Raw genomic sequence first — 26967 nt, forward strand, 5'->3', positions numbered from 1 at the left:
TTCACTGAGATTTAGAAGCTTTTTATTAATGAAAAGGTTGGAGACCCGTGCTTTAGATTGTTGAAATAAATTGCCACCGGTGCATTCCAAAATATTTTCAATAAGTGCACCAAATGCAAGAGATTATGATGTTTTAAAAGGCATAGCATCATATGCACACACACAAAAAAAAAAAAAAAAGGAAATGGGAATTCATAAAAACCACCAGTCCCCCCACCATGCTGAGCTCAACTCTGTGCAGCAATGCAAGCCTCCTGCCCTTATATGGACATGCGCGGAGGGACGGTCCATTCCCGCGGGGGGGATCAGTCTACCGCCTGCGTTGCTCTCGGGTTTCCGCGCCCGTATTTTAGCGCTGCGCCGTTTACTCGCCCCTCCGTCGGTGACAGCGCTGCGTGCTGCGTGCTGGCAGGCTGAGCCCTCGAGCCGCTTCCCGGCCGCGCACCCCTCCGCCGGCCATGGTCTCGCCCGCCCCGCAGGCTGGCCGGGAAGTGACAGCTGCGCATGCGCGCCCCGTACTTCCGCCTTCCCGGACAGGAGCAGAGATGGTGAGTGCGGGGTGGGGTCAGAGCCGAGGGGTCCGGGGGTGCAGGGACGGGGGGGTCCTGGGGGGAGGGTCTCTGTGCGGGGCTTGGGAGGGGTGGGCGGCATGTAGCGCTTAGAAGAGGCTCCTCTGGCTGGAAGGAGCTCTTGGCGTGTCAGGAGAGAGGGGCCCGGGGGCTGCAGGGGCGTAGAGTACCCCGGAGGGTGCAGGGATCCACGGGGACGTGTTCCCCCCGGACGTGAGGCCGGGCAGCTTCTCTGGGGGTGCAGGCCCCAGGAGGGGAGGGCTGGAGGGGACTGAGTAGGGAAGTGTGGGAGGGAAGTCATGTGAGGGCCTGGGGGTTGGGGGGGTCCCCCAGGAGGGAGGACAAGTGAGGACCTGCAAGAGGAAGGCGACTGAGAACCTGGAGGAGGGAATGTGGGGGCTGGAGGGGGAGGTATGTGAGGACCTGCAGGAGGAAGGGTATGTGAGGATATGCAGGAAGGAAAGGTATGTCAGGACCTGCAGGGACGAAGGGTATGTGAGGGCCTGCAGGAGGGAATGTGGGGGGAGTAGTGGAGGATGTATGTGAGTACCTGCAGGAGGAAGGGTTTGTGTGCACCTGTAGGAGAAAGGGCAAGAGAGAACCTGCAGGAGGGAATGTGGGGGCTGGAGGGGGAGGTATGTGAGGCTATGCAGGAAGGTAGGGTTTGGTAGGACCTGCAGGAAGGGAGAGAGGGAAATTGGGGACAGGAGGGGTAGATATGTGAGGACCTGTAGGAGAAAGGGTATTTGAGGGCCTGCAGGAGAAAGGGCAAGAGAGAACCTGCAGGAGGGAATGTGGGGGCTGGTGGGGGAGGTATGTGAGGACCTGTAGGATGAACGGTATGTGAGGATATGCAGGAAGGAAGGGTATGGTAGGACCTGCAGGAAGGAGAGAGGGAAATTGGGGACAGGAGGGGTAGATATGTGAGGACCTGTAGGAGAAAGGGTATGTGAGGACCTGTAGGAGAAAGGGCAAAAGAGAACCTGCAGGAGGGAATGTGGGGGCTGGAGGGGGAGGTATGTGAGGACCTGCATGGGGGAAGGGAATGTGAGGATCTGCAGGAAGGAAAGGTATGTCAGGACCTGCAGGGAGGAAGGGTATGTGAGGGCCTGCAGGAGGGAATGTGGGGGGAGTAGTGGAGGATGTATGTGAGTACCTGCAGGAGGAAGGGTTTGTGTGCACCTGTAGGAGAAAGGGCAAGAGAGAACCTGCAGGAGGGAATGTGGGGGCTGGAGGGGGAGGTATGTGAGGACCTGCATGGTGGAAGGGAATGTGAGGACCTGCATGGTGGAAGGGAACGTGAGGACCTGCAGGAAGGAAGGGTATGTCAGGACCTGCAGGGAGGAAGGGTATGTGAGGGCCTGCAGGAGGGAATGTGGGGAATAGTGGAGGATGTATGTGAGTACCTGCAGGAGGAAGGGTTTGTGTGCACCTGCATGTGAGGGTCTGCGGGAAGTGGGGAGGAAGGGCAATTGAGGACCTGTGGAAGGAGGGATGAGAGCAAGTGAGGACATGCGGGAGTGGGTAAATGAGTACCTGCAGGAGGGAAGAAGCGCATGTAGGGACTGGAGGAAGGGTATGTGAGGGAGAGCAAACGACGACCAGGAGGAAGGAGTGAGCTAGTGCAAAGGAGGAACGGCAGGTGGGAGCGAGGCAGGGCATGTGAGGACCTGCAGGAGAGTGGGCATGTGAGGACCCGCTGTGTAAAAATCGATCGGAGAGGGTCTCTGCTACCCACTGCAGGAGAAGTAGCCTGTGAGGGGCCTTCAGCAGACCCCCAATATCAATGAAGAAGAGGGTTGTTGTACAGGATACCAGGTGAGGAGACGAGCCATAGGGGCGGCACTTGTAAAAACCCGGAAAGGAAGAACTCTGTGGGTGTGCTGAAAGACGGACCTCCGAGGTTCTGCTGCAGAGGGAAGTTACAGGGTTAGAATCTTAGCGTGGAACTAAAATTTACGTTAACTATAAGATGGAGGTTTGGTTGTTGTGACCCGCATCATACAACTTCCGGCAGCGAGGTTCTGTGGGGACCTGCAGAAGGGAGGCTTGTGGAGACTTGAAGGTGAGAGGGTGCTGGAATTCCTGTTGCGGCCAAGTGACCAAGGAAAAGTCTGTCGGGTAGTGTTTGTACCAGAGTTGAACATGTCTTTTTTTGAAATGCCACTTAATTAAACTATTACATAGTTAGCAACATTTCCTTTGCGCCTATTTTTCTCTCCATGTTTCACTGGTAAATGCCGAAATACTGTCATTTGTACAAAGTTTGTTAAAGTCAGTTTACACTGATCTGTAATTTCATGAAGGCAGGCCACCTTGGTACTCTCCAGAGGTTTTTAATGCAGTGTGATCATGTTCTTTTCAATGATCTGTTATAATTAACGTACACATTATACATTCCTACCAGTTCTTTGAGGTATCTGACTTATAAGGAGCCTTCCTGTCGTATACTGTGCTTGTTTATGCATTGTGTTTGTATGCTGGAGCCCACCAGCACCTACACTTCTCGTTTTAAGTGTGTGCATCAGGGGTCCAGCTGGTTTATGTAAATGAGGAAGAGGATCGGCCACGTGGCCAATACTTCTTGCATGCTGCAGGACATGTTGGTGATGCTGGAGAGAAGTGCTAATATTTTTACTTGGGTGCAGTATTCCTGGCAGAACCTGAGCCTGGCTGGTAAATGCATTGCTGCCAGGAGTGCCTGGATTAGAAGTACAGTGTCAACGATTACTTATTTATTTTCTAGACTGACTAATTGACTTCCCAACCTGCTGACTCTGCAAGGGATATTGAACACAACACTTAAATTAGAACATTTACATATCGCAGCACTTGAATGTTCCAGTTCGTGCTCTCTTAATCCTGCACGTGGAAAGTTGTTCATTTAGCACACTTGTTTATTCATCTGGTGTGCATATGTGGTTGAGCAGTATTCATGCCAAACGTTGCTGGGCCTCTAATAGCCACTTCGTTCAGGGAAGGCGTGCATTTTAACTAATAATAAAGATCACAAGTCCTCCTGTTGTACAAACTATGCGCTTCTTGCAGTGCATTTTACTACAAATACAACCACGTTTCTGCAGAGCCATGGTACGCTTTGATGTTTCTCATCTGTTCAGTAAAGTCTAAGGGCCATATGTACGAACACTTTTTCCCATAGACACAGAATGGGTAAAAACCTTTGCTACATCTGGCCCTAAGTTCCTGATTGCCATTCTGTGGCAGTATGACCATATCAGAAAGATTCTTATCTCTGCAATGTCGAACAATTGTTTATACCTTGTGGCGGTCATCTTATACTTGCCATCAGTATGTCTTACAGAAAGCTGGCGACTCTTCTAGAGAGTAGTTGTATTTTCTAGATGCAACTTTTAATTTGCTTGTGTTTGTATTAGCCATGTTTTGCGCTTGTTCTTTGATTTGGGTCTTTCTGGAGGTCACTTCTCGATTTTCCAGCACATTCACCTTCTCGTGATCCCGGAATTTTCATGAGATTTGCATATGGCATCTTTAAAGGTTGGAGGCATGCCTGAGGAATTGCATAGAGGAATATTTGTTTTTTATATATAATTACTTATTCAGTTTATAGCATTTGCCTAAGTAAACATTGTAGTACTTTGAGATGTTCTTGTTTAACACATTTTGGGTGCAAAAAGCTCAATGTTGTGCTAAAGTGGCTATATGAAGCAGAGGTAGATAATGACTCTTTGTTTTTTTCTTTGCTTAGCTTGCATTGTTAGTCTCATCCGATAAGACCGGAGCCCAAGTAAAGACCAAACTCTTTTTGAAGGCTAATAATGTACTCCATGTGATTCTTGAACTCGTACTCTTTGAAATAAAATGGCTTATCTTGGATGGATATTTAGCCAGTTTTACCTTTTTGTGTCTACACATTTAATGGAAGAGTTTGAAAAATGGAATTGGTTTGACAGAGGAACTTTATTTTAGGTATAAATATTTGGCCCCAATGTTTGTAGCCTTTTTTCCACTTTTAAAATACTTTAAGTAGATTATGTTTCTTTCCTGTCTAAATGTTTTTTTGCACATTTCACCTTATTCACTCAGTCTTTTTTTGTAAGTGGATATTAGATCAAGCAGACTCCGTGCTTCATTTTTAATATGATTTCATCATTCTAATGCCTTTTTTTTCTCTCGGAGGCCATTAGCATAAACTGCTATCTTTCCAATTGTGTAATATTTAAATTGAGTATACTTCTTTTTAGGAGTCTTTCCACAAATATTACAAGTAATGTGAGCCACAATTTGAGGTTTGCCTTTCACCCAGTGATAATAAGAGCCACTAGTTTCACTGTACAGTGCTTTACCTACCTGTAGATCTGGCCCGTAACCCAAGAACTGGCCACAGTAAATCCTGTCTAACCCCTTCAAAAGCCTTTTCTGCAACTGTCAGTATTGTTAATTGTTTCTTATCGATAGCAATGTCTGTGTTTCCCTCCGGTAACTGAGTTAGATCACGCACTCTCTCTGGACTTCATCATTTGTAGTCCGAATGTATTAGGTTATGTTAATCTGTTGGTTCCAATTCACCATTATTGTAATGTAGGGTTTATTAGTATTATTATAGAAATTGGCTTGTAAGCTTGTATATAACGTTTTCCCCACAGGCTTAAGAATTTGTGAACTTTCTGACTGTTTGCTGCACTTTGGGCCATTATTGGTACTCATTATTTCTATAGTTGCTTATGTAGCAATCTGTAAATGTTCCCAGGCAGACCATTTAGACAAAATACATTTTTTTAAATCTCTTAATACTTTCTTTACATTCTTCTTTTGTGCTTTGTTCCCTACTGTATGTTTGTCATCTTTGGGAACGTTATGAGGGTCTAATGAATCCTAAAATTGATTTATTTTCATTGAGCCTCCTTAATGTAAATCTCCTGCAAATAATCCACTGAGGACTTCCTTTAGGGATGACATCAGTTCATCAGTCACATGATTTCTTTTTTATGTTCATTCTCAGTCCACTGATCCACAATTCAACTACTTTGCTATATTCAGAATTATTATGCCTACCCTTTCCATGTTAATTTGGGTCACATGATCTCAAAATCCCCCCTCCTCCCAATTGGATCTTGAAAACGAACCTAAAGAACATTCCTGGTAATGACTAACTAAAAATGTATTTTGAATTGAGCCACTTTATACACGTATAGGAGGATCTGCTTGCGACGTCTTCTCTTATTCAATTTTCATTTATCCCACTTTTCCTTAGTTTTCTTTTGTTTGGCAAGTCCATAACCTTTTGTCTAGGGCTGCAGATTGACTGAAATCAACAAATAGATAATATTATGATAGCAACCATAAACTTACCATGGTACAAGCTCTTTTTATGTCGAAGGTGCAAGCACTTTGACCTGTTGTAAGTATTGTGGGCTTTTAATGACGCCCACCGTACGCCCATCATTTTCATTTGTTTGTGGGCTTGCGTTTCAAAAATCACTTGATGTCATTGGTACATGCTTTACGTTTGTCCAGTCTTGAGGCGGTTTGGTTACCGCTTTGGACACCGACCCTGTTACAGGGATAATTGCACGATTACCGATATATCTCAGTGTGGGCGAACAACTTTTTTCTTTTGTCTGTGCTTCGTGTCTGCCATAGCGCTCACAGTGCTCAGAGCGCAAATTAGATCGGCTGTATCGTTTTTACATGATATGCACTCTGATCTGCTTAGTACACGTTCTTTGCAGCAGGCATGTTAACCCTGTGCGTTACCTTATGATGACTCCATGCTTCCACTAGACAAGTATGTTCTCTCTCCAGAAAGAACATGAACCCTTTGCGCTACCTTATAATGATTCCAAACTTCCACTAGGCAAAAGAAAGTGTACTTTGATCTGCTTAGTACACGTTCTTTGCAGCACACATATTCATTCTGGAACGTGTAGTTTTATTTTTGCAACATGACACAATACAGCCCTTGGAGTAGTATTTGTAGAGTTGTCCAGCTCCCTAGTTCAATGCATGATTCGCTAATTTAGTTTGTTTCACTTTTGCATTCTGGGACTTGTAGTTTGATTTTTAGAATGTGATACAGGTTGTAAATACAAAGCAGAAACCTGACTAAATAAACTACACACGTTTGACTCTGTGAAACTTGAGGTGTGTTTGCTAGTATTTATGAAACTAATTCTGAGACGAGCTTACAGTTGATTATGCTGTACAGTGGTCAATTTCAGTTCAAAACTGATTAAGGCTCATTAATATCATGTGAGGTGGCTCTCCTCAAGCGTTTGAAAATCATGGGTGTTTTGTCCGACTCACCAGACTGTAGTAAAGAAACAGTGATACAGTAAGCACGCATTCTTGGAATACAATTATTTATTCATTGCCCGTGGGCAGTGTCGCCTGTACCAACTGCCAAGTAAATATGTTTTGCATCTAGGAGGAGTTTGTGTTTTAAGGGCCTTGTTTAAAAACATATTCCAGTAGGCCTACTAGCCCTTTAGTTATAGGCAGGGCCACTGGAATTATGTGGCAGAAAGGACCAGAATATGAGACATGGTTGGCCAATTAATGTGGCAAAAAAAGTCCAGTTCTGCTTTTACAGTGCCATTAGCTCCAACTCAATAAATGCAAAACCTATTACATTGGAAATGCTTGTTTTCTGTTTTTTAACAACACATTGGGTTATCTTCCATCCTTTAGTTTTTCATTGCTCACTATAAGTTTTTCTTGGTTTTATTATGGTGACTATTCTGATATGAAAGGGTTATTTTTAGCAAAAACTGGACACTTGGACTAATATTTGAAATTATAAATTGCAAATAATGACGATTTGGGATTTCTCATTTGGAATGTACTAAAATGTTTTCAGAAGATGTTGCAATTTATGCACTGGCTTCTACCGAATGAATTCCTATTTTGCAAACCATCCTATATTTAAGTTGGTTCACAAATACTGAATCGTAGTGGGACCCAATTTGACCTACCTCATTAAAATGCAATATGCACGAGGTAGATGTCTAACTGCGACCCACTATGATTTGCTACAGTCAGAACAGTGGTGACCTGCTGGGGTGCGATGACCACCATGTATGTGATTGCATTTAAATTTACCTTTATTTTTTATTTTTTATGTAGTCCTTTATTTTAAACGGAAATTGGGATGCATTTAAAAATAAATGGAACATTTCACAACCATTTTAAGAATATACTGTGGCCCCAGGAACCACTGCCTGCTTCTAATCCCCCAAAAAGTTATGTTTTATACCACAATCATAAATCGGACGGCGGTCCTTTTGGGACCCCTTCCTGTATGCGTATGGTTACCACCTGTTTTAACTTGGTGGGAAAATATTAATATTTTGAGATCAGATTTTGGTCACGAAACGTGAATTCATATTTTAAGGAATCTGTATTTGGAATTGATGCCATTTACATGACCCTTTCAAATACCAATTCTTTACTTACACACAAATCCTTGCAACTTGGGTTTTGTATATTTAAAAATACAGTAGCAAAGGCTCAGATTTGACCTTTGCAACCATAAAGCTGCTTTGTGCATCAGGCCCAACAGTCTCTATTCAAAGTGACGTATTCCACTTATTAACTTGTTAACTCTCTAGTCTAGGTGAGTGTCCTTAAGGTAGATTATTTGTGTCCTTTAATTGCCTTTTACTTTGATATGGTATTGAAACGCAGCAGAAAAACACTTGAACATAATTACACCTAATTTGTCAGAAATGTAGTTCCTTACTCAGAAAATGTATTTGTGATTTGGTGTAAATCTGTTTAGCTGTTTAAAGACATTAAGGGCTTGTAAGAAAAGTAGTGATGTGCTGCCATTACAGGTTTCAGGAAGCCAAGCCCACAGTCCTAAAAAGAAATTAAAAAAAAAACAACACAGAATGGGACAGGTTAGGGATAGCTTAACCCAGTGTTTCCCAAATTGTGGGTCGTTGGCTGGTTATTGGTGGGTTAGGAACGTCCAAACAAAGATGCCTTTAAATTCTATATTTATCTTGTCACGTTTCAGAGATAGAGGTCAAATGTCAGGCTATGTCTTCTGACAAACCGTTTCTTATTTTTTAACTTTGGGATTGGTGTTTACAAACTCCTTTCACTTTGTGGTCAGAGAAAGAAAACCAAAGTGAATTATGCAACTATCGTGCTGGCTTACAGGAAGAGTGAAATGAAAGGCTGTAGGATGTCATTTCTTTGTAACACACAAGAAAATATAAATAGCTGTACTATTTGAACTGGAAACATTCCGCAGTTTGGAAACAAAAAATGGAGCACTTCTTAGGTTGGCCAGACAGCACAAACGCGGTCTTGAAGAGACATGTTGTTTTCAATCTTTTGGCTCAGCCCACTCATAGGTTTACTATGTGCTCGCACCATCACCGTTGTGCCATGCATTTTCTTGTGTTTAGCCCTCCTCCAGAGCATAGAACAAGTACTTGTGCCCATCCACTGCTCCCGTTTTAGGAGCTATTTTTTTCTTTGTCTTTGAGCACCCCACATAGGTATTTGTGTTTTTTAAAAGCTCCATCTCCTCAACATGGGCTTCATTTCAAACTGCTGCCATTTTAGGAGCTCCTTTTTTGTGTGTTTTTTTTTTTTTTTTGTGTTTGAGCATTCCACACAAGTGCTCGTATCAGAAACAAGTCTTTCAGAAATCAAAATGTGTTCTGAAAGCTGCCGCTAATGTAAGTTTCTAACACACACATCAGCCCAGATTGACAATTAGCTTTTTAAGCTTTGGAAAGCAACACAGGGTCACTTGCTATGTAGATTTCGATTTTAACTAGCATTAATTGATTGTAGTCATCGAGCCTGTCTCAGGATTTCTTAAACAACTGCAGGATTTCACTATGTCCACAAAAGTAAAAGGCTCATTGCTATTTTTTCAATATCAGTCCATGTTTTGCAAAAAAACCAAACATGCAGTACGCACATAAAGTGATTTCAATTCAAGCTTAGTTTTACAATGTGGTGGATCCTTCTGGCGTCTGGAAACTGAATATCACATCACATTCTATTTGCGTTACTCAGCACAGGCTCGGTCATAGAGCTTTTTTACACGACTTTCAGCCATGCTGAACAGAGTCCGTGCTGCTATTTAACATGGCTAAAAGACATAAACATTGACAACGCCAAAAGCTTTTGGATTGCCGAGACCTATTGGCTTTGCCAATGCTTGTTTTGTAATTCTGATGAGTGATGGAAACAGAGACTTTAATAAGATCAAAACAAATCAAGACACTTTACTTGGTAATGCACAAAAGATAAATATTCACTGAAATCTGATTTTCACACTATATAATTTTTGTGCTGTAAAGTTGTGTCACAGTAAAATTGTATGGCTGTGCAAATTTAATGCCATTTCAATGGCAAATGTGCTGTCTGTAAACGATAGTGTGCTACCACATGATACTTTAGTTTCATAAAAGAAATCGCCAGCCTAACGTCTGTTAAAGCTAAGTGGGTCATGAACATTTTTTGTTCTAAAATTGGGACATGGTTCTAAAAAGTTTTGGAAACAATACTCTTACCTCTAGTCCTTTTTGGGTGGGTTGGGACATAAAAGGGCCAAAGTGAAAAACATTGTTGGGGTTGACAGGGTCCAATTAGAAGCCACCAGAGTCTTTGTGGTCCTGCAGGAGCTCGCACAGACCCCATGTGCTCCAGAGGTAGTATTGCAGGGTTGGGAAAACGTTTTTGAAAAAGGAAGAATGTTGGGTGGGGCTCTTTGAGTGGCGGGCCGCTCACCAGGGCTCGTCCGCTTCCCGAGTTTGGGCTCGGGACCTGCCCTAAACCATTGAAAGTACACTTTCTGAGTAAAGTTCTGCTTTTATGACAGTTCTTGTGTAAATCCGTTAATATGGACTGGAGGTGCGAAAAAAAAGTCCTATGGGTGGTAAAATTGGAAAACACTACTTTTTATTCCATGTTGCCACTTCACTGATCTTCACAAAACATGGCATCCTGAACTTGTCTGAAAAGTTATAGGCAAATGAAAAAATGCATTTTCAAAGGGAACTGGAAAGTGCTTCTCAACCAGAAGAGGGTCAGCACTGTTCCTCCATTGGTCTTTTGAACTGCCATTCACATTTTTCTCCTGCCCACCTCCTCATATGGGTCCACAGGTCAGTCCACTAGCCTTTGCCTGTTGTGCACAGTGAGAGACGTCATATAGGTGGATCCCATGTGCACAGCTTCATGTCATGAATCATGTTATGTCAGTGGCCGTCGGCAGCTTTAGGAGGGAGGGGGGACGGGCGGGAAACACACGCACGCACATCCATTAACAACATTCAAACATACACACACTAAACATTCAATTTAAAACATCACACACTCATTCTTTCACACACGTACGCACGCACATCCTTTAACACTCATAAAATTCCAACATGCATGCGTGCACCAAACCTTCATTTTAAAACATCACACACACTTCCCTTCAGCCTCGAGGTCCAGTGAGGGAAGGCAGCAGTCCCAGCCTCGTCACAGAGTGGGATGGGGACAGTGAGACTGCTGACCCCACCCCACTCTGTGACGAAGTGTCACTGATTGACACTCGCTCTGGGCGCTTCAGGGCTTAAACCTGAAGCGCCCAGGTCGAAGTCAATAGTGACACTTTTCTTGCCACCCAGGGGAGGGCCTCGAGGCACCTTTGCTGAGCTGAGGAGGTTACGCCCATAGGAGCTGTGACCTCCTCTGCCCAGCAAAGTTCAGCTCAGGTAGCCAGGAGTCTGCGCAAATCGCGCATGTCTGCTCCTGGCTGTCTGAGCTGAAATTAAGTGTCTGTTAGGCTGACCTTTGTTCAGCCTGACAGACATTCTTCATGAGGGGCAAAAGGTGGGGGGGTGTGGCCCCTCCGCCCTAAAGAACGGGCCGCGCCTGGTCAGGGTTTTGTTTCTAGGAAGGTTCTGATTTTGTGATCATTCCGCAAATCTGCATACTGGTGCTGAAAGAAGGAGGGAAGTAGTAATTCTAAGGTTGCAAAGCTCTGTGAGTCTGTGCACACTTACAAACTTGCATGTTTAATGGCATTCACCAACTCCTCGCTGATCTATTCCCAAGTGAAAAAGGTTGGACATCTACTTCTGACAAGAATAGAAGTACAACGTTTACCAAGGTGGGGGTTAAAGTGGGTGTAGGCATAGTAAATTTGCAGTCATTAGCAGATTTTCTTATGAGCAAATTTGTGAATGATTGCTCATCCAAAAATGGAATTTAAAAAATGTTCGAGGACTACTGTTTCCAGGTCTCCTTCTGTAAACTCTTGGGAATCATTGCAATCCATAAGTGTCCAAGAATTGGGTCTCTAATTTATGTCATGTGACCTGTCATGGTGTCTGTTTTCGTCTTACACTGATTTTTCATTTTTAATCTTTGATCTTTTAAAAAAAGTGATATGCATCACAAATGTTTTACTAACTGATGCCCTTCCAAATATATCTAAAATTGCAAAATAATTTAGACATTATTTTTCAAGTTGATTATTTTTTGTTTACATTTTATTTAGAAAGCCATGAAACACCAATTTTGCTTTGAGGCTCTTGCTTATAATCGGGGGGCATCCAGGCAGCATTATCAGTAGCCTCTAACTATTATATTTTGCAAACAAGTAAATGTTTATACTGCTTTTTCAATACAATGTTTTCCCTGTTAGATAAAAGGAAACATTTCACTGCAAAATGGTACCCTCAGTGATTATGTTTTCTTTTTATATTTCATAGACTGCCACACTTCGCCCGTACCTTAATGCAGTTCGTGCCACTTTGCAGGCGGCACTATGCCTGGAGAACTTCTCATCGCAGGTTGTAGAACGGCACAACAAACCCGAAGTGGAAGTCAGGTGAGACTTGAGTTGAACATGAGCAAGACCAGCCTTTGCTGCAGGTGGGAATCCTTGTTATGTTTAGCAGAGTTTGATGCATCCATTTTCTGAGGTCATGATTTGTACAACCCAGTGTCCAATTTGGGTACCAAACACCATACCGCCTAAAGTCATGCCATTGAACTTAAGTTAAATAGCTGCCAGGTTTCAAAATAAGTAGCCATTGCTCTTAGAGGTCTTTAATATCTTTGATCTTACAGAGTGCGCAGCTCAAAGGTAAAAAACGAATATTGATGTTATTCCTTTTTGCTTAGCTTTCTGGGGGAAAGCTGTGTTTCTTCTTTGAGTTACTCTTACCAAACCAGCTGAACTTGCATATCATTTCTGATTTGGTTGGTTCATTGCAGTTCAAGAAACACTAAATGTCTCCATCCCCAGTCACAGTTCTTACCTACAGGCTCCTTAATGATACTCGCTTCATGGGCACACCTTTCCGAGCACAGGTCCACATGCTGCGATAATAACTGATCAGAGTGTAACAGCCTCTGTTCATTTTATTATGTGTGAAGATGTTGACCTGTTGTACAAAAATGGCTTACATAAGGACAGAATTGGTAGATAGCATGACCTGTAGTTATGTTCAGGAACGTAAACCAGTGAGTTGATTGAAGCGTTTGTGTATAAGTGCTGTTTTATGAGAGATGATTAGGGAGTAAAACCAACAAATCTCCAGTTCCATGTGATGTCTCTTTATATTAGCTTGGAGATCATTGGGTGTGGGGCAGTCATGGATGCCTAGAGGCAGGGCTGGATACCTAGCAGATTGAGGCTGGATCTCATGGCAGCACATTGAGGTTTAGGTGTGAGCAGTAAGTTTTGGTGTGAGGCATACGGTGTTTCGAGACATGCAGCAGGTCATGCCAGTTTGGTAAGGTGGGGAAGTAACATGAGCCGCTTGGAACATATCAGCTGGTGTTGGGCCCTGTTTTTAGCTCTGAGCTATCCAGCTTTATCACAAAATCAAATGGCGGGTGCTTGTCTGGGCAGGTTAGATAAGATGGGAGGTGAAATTAAGCAGCTTGTCTTCGGGGGAGGAGAGACCCACTAGCGACTGTTGCAGGGTCTAGTTTGCTAAGTACTTGTGAAAGAATTAGTGCCTTAACGGAATGAAATGGGAGACTTAGTCACATTATTCGTGTATTCTTCACCTGGTAAAGTGTTACTGGTAACGAATTCCTTCATTTGCGTTGAATGCTTCCTCTAGAATCCTCGTTGAGGGACCCAAAGGACAGGATGTCTGGGGGCAAGTTAATAGAGGTTGGAGACAATTTAGGGAGCAGGACAAGTAGGTTAAGGAGGGGACTTCCAACTTGGATGGCCCGCCCTCTTGGACCAGAGGGCCATCCATTGTCAAATTCAGGGAACAGTCAGGCACGTGATGGGAAATGGGGTTTAAAGATGGGAAATAGAAGATGATTTGTGTGTCTTCAGTATAATGATAGTGTGAGATCCCAAAAGAGGAGCTGCGAGTTAGTGAAGAGAGATAAAGGAGATGCCCCAGAGCTTATCCTTCAGGGACATCCACAGGAAGAGACAAAGGGGACATGGACTGAAGTTCTGCTGCGCTGTGAATGAGCAGCCAGATAAATAGGAGGAAAAACACTAAAACCGCTGCATCACTGTTGAGAGGGCACGAGTAGAGTAGAGTAGAGTAGAGTAGAGTAGAGTAGAGTAGAGTAGAGTAGAGTAGAGTAGAGTAGAGTAGAGTAGAGTAGAGTGATCCGCAGTGTCAAAAGCTGCAGATCGAGCAACAGGAATGGGGATGTGAAGCTGGTGATGAGGGACTGTCAACTGTGATGTGTCTGTTGAATTTGAATAAAAGGCACGGAATCCAGATAGGGGAATGTTTGAGAATGTTGATGGATGGTAAGTATATAGTCATTCAGTTCAAGGCTAGGTGCTCTGCTACTTTAGAAAAACAGCGTTGGCAAAGCAAATAGGTCTGCCATTGACAGCCAGCCTTTTGGCTTTGTCGGTGTCTATTTCTTTTGTTATTGTTTTGGCAAAATTTTATTGCTGGGAAATCTGCAGGGCCCTTGTCAATATTTAAAAAATTTGACTAAACAGAAAAAAGTTTGGTCTCAAAAAGCCCTTATTGACATAGTAGTCCATGGCACTGAAGGGAACTACTGTGTGTGGATGTGCTCCTTGTGCCCCATGCTGTTTGGTATAGTGGGCACCAGAAAAATGTGGATAACACAAAAATGGGCTAATTGATAAAAAAGGGCTGGCCGGAAGCCCCTCTAAATAAGCATATCATACGTATAATTTTATTAAAGTCAAACGGTCTTGGCTAACACCAAACCAAAAAAGAGAGGAGTGATACTGGACAGCAGCTGGAATGGTCATCAGTGTAATTTTGTTTAGGGAGCTGTATAACCACAGCTGATTTGAAGCAATGATGGTAGATGCCAGTTTCGTGGGAGGTATATAAAAAGTGACATGAGTCAGGAAAGTACTTTCAAGGAAAGAGCTAATGGTTTAATAACTTAAAGTACTAACCTTTCAGAGCATGCAGTGGGTTAGCAGATTTCATAATGTGGATGCATTTAGTGTCCAAAGTAGAAGGAAACTGTGAAAGAGCTGGAGTAAGAGTGGCGTGGGTGTGATGTGGGTGGAGGAAACAGGCGGAGGAACAGCAGGTAGATAGCAAGGGTGCTCCTGAGTGTGGTGATCTTGGAGGCAGAGTTTGACACAATGTCCGGCTGGGCGTGTTGTGTGTGCTGTGATGACACTATGGTCAGATTTTTTTGCTGATTGTGCATGAGAGACATTTGAGATGTCAGGTAGTGATTAAATGGTATTTTGAAAGTATGCAGATTCAACAATGTCAAGAGTTAATGTGCTCAAAGCAAGTCTGTACATTCCAAGTTTCTCTGGGGTCTTTATGTAAGCGCCATTTGCGTATAAATGTTCTCCTCTTGCTTTTCAGTGTGCAGATGTAAGGTGTGATCCAGGGTTCAGGTGCTTTCCTTTCTGTTTTTTGGGATGTGGAATTCCTTGAGTGAACTCATCCTGAGAGGAGGAAGAGTTTTACAAAATTAGAGGTGATCCATAGTTCACACAGCATAGGAACTACTAGAGTTGTGGGAGGATTTCGAACAAATTCCCCAGCTGAAGGATTTGATGCACATCCCTCTAGGCCTTCAGCGTCTGATGACCTTTCATGAATAATGCCTTGCTCAAGAGGGCCAACTGTAAATACAACAAGGTGATACATTGAATGCTTGAATTATTCTCAGCCACTGGCAGTCGTTTGCACCCGCATCTCAATCCATTGTTTTTCGCTCACCATGCCACCTCATTTTGGACTCTGCCATATCCAAGTCAATCTTGACCCTGTTCCTCGTGCGAACAGTCCAGCCTGAACTGCCAGGCCAGGTTCTCCCCGAACCGGAACACAAGCAGCACAGGACCGGTTTTGCCCTTGTTATGGGCTCTTCAGCCGGGTATAGCTTGGTTCCAGTAGAGCGTCAATTGTAAATACAACTGGGTGATGGATGGAATACATGAATTAATCTGAGCTACTGGTAATCGCTCGGGCCGCATCCCAATCCATCTTGATATTTGAGTGCCATGTTAATCAGACAATCCAACTATCAGCCTTTGTTCAGGAACCAAGGATGCATGCGGAAAGGGCACTCAATATACTGGTTATTAGGAGAGCATTGGTGTAATGCCTAAAATAAACAAGCCAGTACAGGAAGGGAGACCTAGTCTTTATCTTTCTTTCACCGTCAAACATGGGTGCACCGGTCATAAAACAAACCACAGCAACGTGGATAATACAGAACATCCAAACATGATACAAGACAGCAGGGGTGCCCCTAGAACAGAGAGCAAGGGCACACTCCACTAGAAAGAAATATGTTCAGAAATTATATTTGTGTGGAAGCAACATAGTCATATGTCCACACAGTCATGAAACACTACTGCATATTTATCCAGGTGATCAAGGAACGAATGAAAGACACGTTCTTGAGACACCTGCACCGCCATTACGAGTTTGGTGGATGGAAAAGGCCGCCCACCAAACTCCTGCGTTCAGGTCACCGCCAGTGCAGTGACCTTCCCGCGGCCCCTAGTATGAGTTTCCCAGTGGGTCAGCAGGCGGAAACAGAGTTTCCACCTGCTCGCCCAGGGGGAAACAGCCCACAACATTGACGCCGGCTCATAATCGAGCCTGCGGCAATGTTGCGGTGCGTGGGGTGCAGCAGCACCCGTCGGGCTTTTCACTGTTTGCTAAGACAGTGAAAAGCACGACAGGGCTGTCCATGGGGGCATGGGCAGTGCAGGCCCCCCTGTGAGCCCCCCTGCACCACGTCTCTGCCAGCTTTTACGTGGCGGACTCGTAATCCCCAGGGCGGCACTGCATCCAGCACTGCCCTGCCGGATTAGCACCGCCAGGACCGCCAGCCCCGCCAGCCCCGTCTGTGGAGGGAAACTGACGGTGCCGGCGGTCCGACCGTGGCGCTTTTGCCATGATCATAATGTGGTGGTCTGACCGCCGACAAATCGGTCGGACCACCGCTTTGGCAGCGGTGAGACCGCCACCAAGAGTCTGGCAGTCCTGGGACTGACAGACTCTTAATGAGGGCCTTGGTCTCTAGCAGACACCCAAGTCAAGCCAGCCTCCCAGATGAGGAAGATACCACTACATAGTCAGTGCACAGCATGCGAGTCCAGAAAGGATTCACACTCTACAGCTAAATGATTACTTGGCTGTAGAAATAGTTTTGCAGCTTGAAGGCTGTTCTGGATTCACATCCAGCCATCTCACACCTCTGGAAAACTTGTGAGTATGGTAACAGGATTAAGAAGTCCTGCTTCTGTAAGGTTTACTAAGCCCTAAAGATAAGTCAGTTCACCAGAGTGGAGAAAGAATGTGAATTTAGGGACCACACACTGGGACTTTGGGGTTGCGTCTGGCATCATAGGGGAGAGAGAGATCAGTCTACTCCCCATTTCCCAAGAGGGGGAAGAAAAGGACTTTCTAAACCAAACAACTAGATGGCATAGTATACAAACTGTGCGACTCCAGAAAAGTTTTCAAACATTAAAACTACTCCAAGAGTTAAGACAGCATTATAATCTGACACTGATACCCAACCACAAGTGCCTCGCTAAGAGTCTTCAGTGGGCAATGGAGACAGTTCTTTGAGTACAGTATTATTTTTGGATCACTAGGGAACTCCAAGTATGCATTCCACGCGCTAGCTTTGTCTGCAGTCATGTCTTTTGTGTGAAGAATAGAAGAGCTGTTGCCCTCAGTCTTTTATTTTAGGGGTCTGGTCCCTGAACTGCTATATGAGCATCTCTAGGTTTGACTCATTGGTCTCATGTAGGCAGTCAGACTTGGTTCTGTAATATTGAATTTCAGGAGTAACTCTTGTTTGCCATTGTTATGTCTCCTCTTGTTTTTTTTTTTGTGGTCTCTGATGTTTTATTTTTAGCAGGTACATTGAGTCAGAAGGGAAAACATTTTTGTTGTTATAAAGTTCTCTGAAGTTATTACTCTATCCCTGATCCTTAGTGATGGCCATACATGTAAGTCAGGAAATGTCAGCTTTAAAAAAAAAAAGTGACAACCAGAAGAGAGCTGTTGTGTTTTCAAACGAAATCTTAGAAGAGAGTTCCTCTAAAATTGGAATAGGTCAGATCTGTGATTTTGCAAATGCAAGTCACTTTTGGAGAAATTCTCAATACAGTGTCAAACAAACTGCTGGACAAGGATGTTTGTCAGTACATTGTAGCCTGTTACCTCTGCCTACTGTGAACAATAGGCTCTGGATATTGACTCCAGGACTGTTATATGGTTTGGTTAAGCAGATCCTGTGTCCGCCGTAAGCCTGATTTGTCCTACCGCCTTCTATTTTTTTTTTTTTTTAAATCTGTTTATTAAGCTTAATACAAAACGGGGTACAAGAATAGCAGTACAGTACATAAGGCTTGGTGAGAGAATGCCCAGCTTCCCACTCCATATGCTTTTCTTAACGTTTGTACATTACGCTGTACAACATAGCTGTATTTTAGTGTACTGGCTTTCAATTAACATTATATAACAAATAACACTTGACATAAAGGTTATTATTCTTAAATATGTATGTTAGCGTCAAATATAATATTGAGAGCGTATGACTATGTAGGCATTAAGGGCTTCATTGCTATGTATGCGCTGTGGTGTAGGGAGCTGACAGTTGCAGGGGGCGTCTGGCGGGAAAATAAGTTATGGGTTAGGCATGGCGTTACAGCAGGATGAGACTGTTTTCAGCAAACTTGATTATTATGGTTAATTTTAGTAATAGCGTGTCCCAGGAGTATTAAAGGGATTTTCTCATGGTGGATATTTGTCATCTCTGGATTCAATTCTGACTACAAAAAGGTCCCAGCTTTCAGTCCCGCCTTGTGCCTGACCTCTATTTTGTAATTGCCTTAGTGTTTGAGATTCCGCCAGTGCGTAATCGTGCAGGTCTCGCAGCCAGAGGGAATGAGAAGGGGCATTTGGGGCCTTCCAATGTGTAGCTATCAGGCGTTTATATGTCACAAACGCCAGATCCACAAACTTGTGGATATGTTTATGTCCTTTTGTGCGGTGGCGTATGTTAAGCAAACAAGATACTGGAGTAGGGGTTAATAGCAGGTCTACCACGTCTGCGGTTGTAGCAACAACGCGGTTCCAGCTAGTGTTAATTGCATGGCATTCCCAGACCATATGGTAGAAAGTTGCTGCGGGGGTAGCACATCTCGGACATATGGAATTAGCGCCTGGGTATATTTTATGAATACGAGCTGGGGAGAGATATGCTTGATGCACATAATTGAATTGCGTGTATCTTAATCTGGAGTTGCGAGATACAAACTTAATCGAACTAAGGGCTGTGTCCCAGAATTTTTGTGCAATTGGTGCAGGAAGGACGGTGTCCCAGCGGTGCTTGACCTGGGTAAGGGCCTTGCAGCTACCTGCTAGAAGTATTTTATATAGTTTGGTAACAGCGCGTTTTGCCTCACCCATAGAGAGTATTGTAGTAAGCAGGGGAGATTCTTTTGGTTCGTTGTGACCGCAGCCCCATATGTGACGTAGAAGATTAGTTATGGCATTGTATGTCAGAAAGGCACCCGGTTTCATTACCTCCGTAGCAACCAAGTCTGTAAACCTGATTGCACTGGAGTCATAGTAAAAATCTCCCACATTCAGGGTATTAACCGCTCGTACGTCATGATGAGAGGTTAGGGCCTGGATACCTGGTAGCTGTGGCAGTGGGAGCAGGGGAGAATAGGGGAGGGGCTGCCCTTTGCCCTGTACGTATCTCTTCCAGCAGTGTCTGGCCGAGTCCAGTAAGGGAGTATTATGTTGTAGATGAGAGGGGCCCGTTAGTAAACATGTTAATGTCGGTGTTGGGGTTGTGTAAGCCCTAATAGCTGTGGACTCTGTATTGGATGGTTCATTGAGCCATTTAGTGACCCACTGAAGTTGGGCTGCTGCATAATACAGCTCAAGGTTCGGCATGCCCAGGCCCCCCTCTTCTTGTGGATAGTGTGTGGTAGTTAGAGCTACTCTGCGTCTGTCTCTGCCCCAGAGCAAGTCAGTTAACAGGGAATGCGCTTTGTGGAAAAACGAACGCGGCAAGATCACCGGAAGTGCGGAGAAATAATATAAAAATCTCGGTAATATTAGCATCTTGACTATTGCTGTCCGGCCCATTGGCGATAGAGGTAAGGAACTCCAAAATATCAAGGAGCCTCGGGTGGAGCGAAGCAGCCTGTCTATGTTACCTTCCCTTAGATCTGACATAGAGTGATATACTTGAACACCCAGATATTTGAAGGTCTGGTGTGTCCATGGTAGTTGATGCATGGGGAGAGACGCTCGCTGTACAGAGGGCAAACAAGTAAGAGGGAAGATACAGGATTTAGACCAATTCACATGTAAGCCAGAGACAAGAGCAAACATGTTCAGTATGCGCATTATCCCGGGAAGGGAGATAAAATGATTGCGCAAGTATATCAGGGCATCATCTGCGTACAATGATATTATGTGATATGTGTCAAACTCCCGTATGCCCCATCTTTGTGCGCATCCCCTGAGCTTAATTGCGAGTGGTTCCATAGCTATTGCGAAAAGCAATGGAGAAAGCGGGCAGCCCTGCCTGGTTCCTCTATTTACAGGAAAGGCTTCCGACACTACCTGACCGGTTTTAACTCGGGCTATTGGTTTAGAATATAGTGTAGCAATCCAGTTGATAAAGCCACTCTGGAAGCCGAACGCCTTGAGGGTGCGGAATAAATATTCCCAACCTAGTGTGTCGAACGCCTTCTCTATATCTAGTGACACGGTCACACTATTTGGGTCAGTGGTATTTTGCATGATACGGATTAGGCGCCTTATGTTAAGAAAGGTGTTTCTACCCGGGATAAACCCCGACTGGTCAGGGTGTATTAAGTGCGGCAAATGGGGGAGCAATCTATTTGCTAGGATTTTCCCTAGGAGTTTGCAATCCGAGTTCAAAAGAGAGAGTGGTCTGTATGATCTAACATCCAGTGGATCTCGTCCCGGTTTTGGTAGGACCACTATTAATGCTTCCCTCATAGAGTCTGGTAATTGTTTTCTATTTCGTGCTTCATTAAACACCTCTAGTAAGGGTTGCAGTAGGTGAGTGCTTTGTGAGTTATAGTATTCTAGTGGTAGACCATCTGTGCCAGGGGTCTTGCCGCGCGCCATCTGGGAGAGGGCTAAGCGAAGCTCCTCAATAGTAATGGGGCCGTCTAGCATGTCAGCATTATTGACAATATTTGAATTTTGAGGGATCGGAGCTAGAAATTCAGCCAGTTGTTGTTCTGCAGGGGGGATAGAGGATTGGTATAACGTGTGATAATACGTGTAAAAGGCCTTGTTAATATCAGCTTGAGTGTTAACCACTATTCCTGTTTGTAATTTGATAGCCCCTATCGGCAACGATTGCGGAGATTGACGCACCAGCCACGCCAGCAGTTTGCCCGATCTGTCCCCCTCGGCGTGTTGTCTCGTTTTGAAGTGTCTGTAGTCATGCTTGCTAAGACTGTCATCCGTTTCTCTGTATTTTGCTTTCAGTGAGATTAGTGTTTCTAGTGGGGTATTATTTGTTGAGACTTCGATCTCCGCCCTATGTATTTCGGATTCTAATTTTAATAACTCTGTGGTCAGCATTTTCTTAATGCCCACAGATGCTGCCAGGCAATGCCCTCTAATTACTACTTTATGGGCATCCCACTCAGTTGCTCGGGTTGATGTTGTGTTTCTATTTAGAGAGAAATAGGACGACAGACATGTGGCCAATTCAGTATTAAAAGGGGGGTCAGTCAGGGCGTCTGGCTGCAGGCGCCATGTTGGAATACGGGCATGTATGTAGCCCCAGAGCAATGTTGAGTAGTGTGGGTTGTGGTCTGATAGAGTACGGGCTAGGTAGCCAGATGTAGCTACCTTTGGGATTATGTTAGGTGTAGCGAAGAACATATCTAACCTGGTGTGAAGTTTGTGCACTGGTGAATAGAAAGAGTACTCACGTAGTGTGGGATGAAAAGTTCTCCAGATTTCACTTAGCCTATTATTAGATGCCCAATCTGCCAGGTCAAGCGATGCTCGTTTAGCCGGGGCGTGAGTTAATGGAGGGGTAGAACGGTCTTTCAAGATATCTAGAACGCAGTTAAAGTCCCCGCCCCATATGGCATCTGTTGCGGGGTTGCTGAGCATGCTGCTACCCAGTGCCTTGAGGAAGTCTTGTTGATTTGTATTAGGAGTGTATAATGTTATCAGGGCTAGGGGGACTCCATCTAAAGTACCCTCCAGTACCACGTACCGCCCGTTTGGGTCACATTGCGTGCGGGACATAGTGTATGGAACCCCGGGGGCTATCCAGATTATCGCTCCTCTAGCATATGTTGAGAAGGTGGTCCCGTATAATTGGCCTTTCCATTTCGTTTTGGTATATGCCAGCGAGGACTCAACTAGATGGGTTTCTTGCAGCATCGCTATGTGTATCTGGTGCCTCCTGAGGTATGTATAAATCCGTTGCCTTTTGCTTGCGGATGCCATGCCCTTTACATTCCATGTGAGAATTTTATAGTGTGTGGTATAGCGCTGATTTTGGGATGCCATGGAATTTAAGTGAGTCAATATGGGGGGATACCGCCTGTGGCTGCGTAAACCTGAATTTCTTTGTCCTTAGAAACGCATACTTGTCAATTAGCCTCCTAGTCACTGGAGTGTGTGGGCTGCCTCTTAGGTGTATATTGTGTTGTGACGCTCTGTAAATAGTACATGTCAATACATATAACAATAAAACATTACATTCAACTACAACTATAAAATCTACTATACTTAGCAGCAGTTGCAATAATAACAGGAAGGAAACAAAACTTGTCGAATTAGGGTAACGGTCCATATGGAGCGGGGGGTTATCCAAGACTGCAGGTGGATGAGTGTCTTAGACCCGGCCCATTTTGCGCATGTTGGTATCCTTGCCGAGCAGGAGCGGCAGCAAGCCGACCACACGAGTTAGGGAAAGTAATTTTGTGATGACAAACTACGGAAGTATCTAGACAGGAGTAGCGGATGAGGCGATCACCTATCTACAGGGGAAAAGATTTAACAAATGTCATCTGCTGTACGTGGAGTAAGGCTGGGGCCGCGGGCAGACTCCGCCGAGTCGGAGTTTAACTCTGGGTCAGGATCTGTTTCTGATTGTCCAGATAAGGATGTCGGTGATGCGTTGGCAAATCGCAATGTAGACTGTAGCAATAGCGATCGTTCAACTCGCGATTGTTCAGGAGTAGGTTTGTTATCATGTTTACTGCGAGGTCTGCGTTTATCCCTTGGAGGTAGGCTTTTATCATTGGGTGATAGTGGGTCAGCTAGACCTTTTGCGTGAAGCCATGTCCATGCGTCTTCAGGCGTAGAGAAGAATAGAGTGCGGGTATTGTCTTGTATGCGAAGTTTAGCGGGGAACAATAAGGAGTAATTGATATTGTGCTCTCTCAAACGCTCCTTGACCCGGTAGAATGAGTTTCGTTTTTTTTGTACCTCTACTGTAAAATCCGGGTAGGCGGTTATTTGCGTGTTCTCAAAGTGCATTGGGCCTGCTTTTCGGAATAGTTGCAGTATAAGGTCTCTATCACGGTAGTTCAGTAATTTTGCTATGAGGGGACGTGGATATGCTCCCGGTGGTGGAGGTCTGCCCGGGACCCTGTGGGCGCGCTCTATGGAAAAGAACTTTGGGACATTATTTTTCAATACCGATTCCGTCAGCCATTTTTCGATAAAGAGTTCTGTGCTGGGGCCCTCGACGCGCTCCGGAAATCCCACGAACCGGATGTTATTTCGACGTGATCTGCCTTCGGCTTCCTCGGCTCTGCGTTTAAGTGTCTCAACTTCTGTCTTTATAGCACCCAGCTGTGACTTAACCTCACGCATAGATGGCGTGAGGTGCAACGAGTCTTTTTCCAGCTCAGTGACCCTTTCCACCAGCGCCTGTTGGTCCGTGCGGAGCAAGTTAACATCTTCTGTGACTGAGCCAATCTTCGCCTCCAAGGTTGTTTTGGTCTCGAGTATGGCTTGTAGCACTTTTTCGAATTGTGCTGAGTGCGTTTGCAATGTCCCTTCCATTTTCTGAAGGGCTTGATATGTGTCTGAGGCCCCGGAAGATAGGGGCGGCGTAGCAGAATCCATGGTTCCAGGGGGCGCTCGTGGAGTCTTTGGTTTTCCCATTAGGTGTTTTTTGTGCAATGCTGTTGTTGGTCTTTGGATTTAACGTTGCGTTGCTTGATTTTATCGCATTGGCTAGGTGCTTTAATGCTGGTAGCGTGATTAAAATGGTGCTGAAAGGTTTAGCTGCGCTTCAGCGCTTGAGGATGTCAGGCGGTCCGCTCTTTTCCTACCTCACACTTACTGGTAGGCGCCTCTTGGGTCAGTCACTTCTACAGTTTATTGCTAGTTGTGTTCCTGTTAATGTCTTACATTGTAGTAATATTATCTTTTCTCAGGTCTTCCAACTTGGCTTAACTTTTCTTTGTTTGCCTCTAGTGTGATGGGGTGTTTTGTTCCCTTGTGGCTACAGCCACTGGTGGTTAAATCCTCGGCTAGCCTTTCAATTGTCCTTATTTCTATATGACTGGTAGCCTCCTGGTTATCGCCCTGGTTAAATGATAGCCCACAAGTTTTTTAGAGGAGTACAGGAGAGTTCTGTAGTGCCTGTGCAGCCGTCGTATCCACTGCCGGCCGCAGTATCAATGGAGCGAGGCCCCCGAGGCGAAGCAATAGCGCAAACGAGCCGCCACTTACCGCCTACGGGGATCCCCGACACTCCGCACGATCGCGGCTCCAACCGCACCTCCTTTTTAGTGCAGTCAGCGCTCGGTCTCCGCCCAGCGCGGTCGCGTGGCGGCAATGGCCGCTCCGAGCGCTCCACAAATCAGCAGCGAGCCGAGCGCCCCAAGCGCCGGAGGCTCTCCGAGAGCATATCACCATATCCTAGGGCCTCCGACAGTGGCAGGATCTGGGGCAGAGAGAGCCGGTAATTCCGCTTTTGCTCACCACGAGCCCTGCTTTCTGCCTCTCGCTCCTCGCCGAGGGCTGAGGGGAGGCTCAGGCCACCAGCTCCTGCGTGGAGGCCGATCGCGGCGGGCCCGCAGCACCCGCGCGTCCGTGACCCCCGGCAGTGCCAGTAATCTGTGAACTAGCCGGCCAAGACCCCCGTCTCCGCTCAATGCGGTCGCGTGGCAGTAATGGCTGCTCCGAGCGCCCCGCAGAACAGAAGCGAGCCCAGCGCCCCAGGCAGCTCACTCGCCGCTCCGCTCGCCCCCGCCACGCTGGTTTCGCGGCTGGGGGGGATGGTTCTCGACCCCACAGCGGGTCAAGGGTCTTTGTAGAGGATTATTATTTTAGGCCGGGTCGGAGCTGCGATTTATGCGTCCGACCCGGTCGCCATCTTGGACACGCCCCCCCTACCGCCTTCTAAATGTAACCTATTAGTAATCTGTCACTAGGAAGGTGGGTATTTGAAGTGTCTGAGTTCCCAGACAGATAATGTTACTCCACCTAGTTTTCTGAAGCCATGACATCCTACTGATCACCATTGCTCGTCTCTGGTCTTCGGGCATAGCTTGTTCCCTCGATTCACAACAGTGACGCATGCAGAGATAAATGTGTACAGCGAAAATCACTCCTCCAGGTAACTTAGATTATTTTAATATTCTAATAAAATGCCCCAGTTTTCAGTTTACACCATTTATACATTGGAATTTAATCATGGTGGTTTGCTGTAAGAGAAACTGGATGCTTGAGACTGAAGTTCTACAGCTTAATCATAACCTATCCATCTGTTAACACTCCCTCCTCTGTTCCTCCATCATGAACCATGCATGCTCTTTCAGTGGGTGCATTTAATAATGAGATGGCTGTGAGTGTCTAATGTAGGTGAGTGACCAGCCCCAGCAGGACTGAGCACATTTATGTCCTCATGACGTGTGTTTGTGTTTAATGTCTCCATCACTGTTGAATGTAAGCTGAAACCTATAACCAGCTAAACTGTTGAATGTGATTGAGCTGACGTTGTAAGCAGAATGGGTGTAATTCCACATTTACACCCTAAATTCAGATATTCAGTTTATTTCAGGTTTTTAAAGTCTTTTTGTCACTCTACGGTTTGCTTAGAGTCCCCTGCCTTAGCTACATGTAGAGATTTCCTCTGTTTGAAAGCCTTTATTACACCTGACTTACTTACAATAAAACATAATGTAAATTGTGAGTCGATGTTGAGATTATCAACAGTTTGCCTTTAGGTAGATCCCTTTGAGTGAAGTTTCATGCATACTACTCTTTTAAAGCTTGAGAACTTTTGAGTGAGCTACACCTTGCTGTAAATGCAACGAGAAGACATGCCCACTTTGATAAGCAAGAACTAATAGTGGGCCAGACTTTTAGATCCAGGTTTTCTGGTTCCTGCTGGGTTAACAATTAACTAAGGTAGTGAATGTTATCATGCGCTAGGCATACACCCATCGTGACACATGCTTGGATGCAGGTATCACTGTGCGGCACAGCAACCATGTATTTCAGAACTTGATCCTGTTGTTGAGCCACTAGTGGTCTTCAATTTGTTATCACACACTTTGAATACAAGAGCAAAAACAATCTAATAGAAGGGCTGGGCATGGCACTACATGTCTTACCTCGCAATGTGCTAACACAGGCGAGACCAGCCACGTTCTTAAACAACTATCTGCAGGTTTGCTCTGCAGGCGCAGTGCTATGTTTACAGGTGAGAGACTGAAGAAGTTTGGGATGGAATTACAGGCATATTTGTAAAAGTCAGTAATCTCTGTTTCAGATAGGCGTATCTGTACAGGGATGTCAGTGATAATGGCTCATTACAAAGACAAGAAGTACCCATACTTGCTTTTATTCTCATGTACCCATACTTGCTTTTATTCTCATGTAGCATTCCTTGACAGGAAGGACGAAGATATGTTGGAAAAGTTGTTAATGGAAATTAA

The 26967-nt window shown here is 44.9% G+C and overlaps 1 protein-coding gene across 1 annotated transcript in view; it reads left to right on the forward strand.

The window, feature by feature from the left end:
• The first annotated feature begins 393 nt into the window (after positions 1–393).
• Positions 394–26967, forward strand: part of LOC138259559 (tubulin tyrosine ligase 3-like) — a 228714-nt gene continuing 202140 nt past the window's right edge. The window contains exons 1-2 of the mRNA XM_069207382.1: positions 394–548; positions 12281–12399. Of these exons, the coding sequence (XP_069063483.1) occupies positions 459–548; positions 12281–12399 (209 nt within the window). The 5' untranslated portion in view covers positions 394–458. The remainder of the gene's footprint in view (positions 549–12280; positions 12400–26967) is intronic.

This window comes from Pleurodeles waltl, chromosome 9 (genome assembly GCF_031143425.1).
Source record: "Pleurodeles waltl isolate 20211129_DDA chromosome 9, aPleWal1.hap1.20221129, whole genome shotgun sequence".
In the NCBI taxonomy this organism is placed as follows: Eukaryota; Metazoa; Chordata; class Amphibia; order Caudata; family Salamandridae; genus Pleurodeles; species Pleurodeles waltl.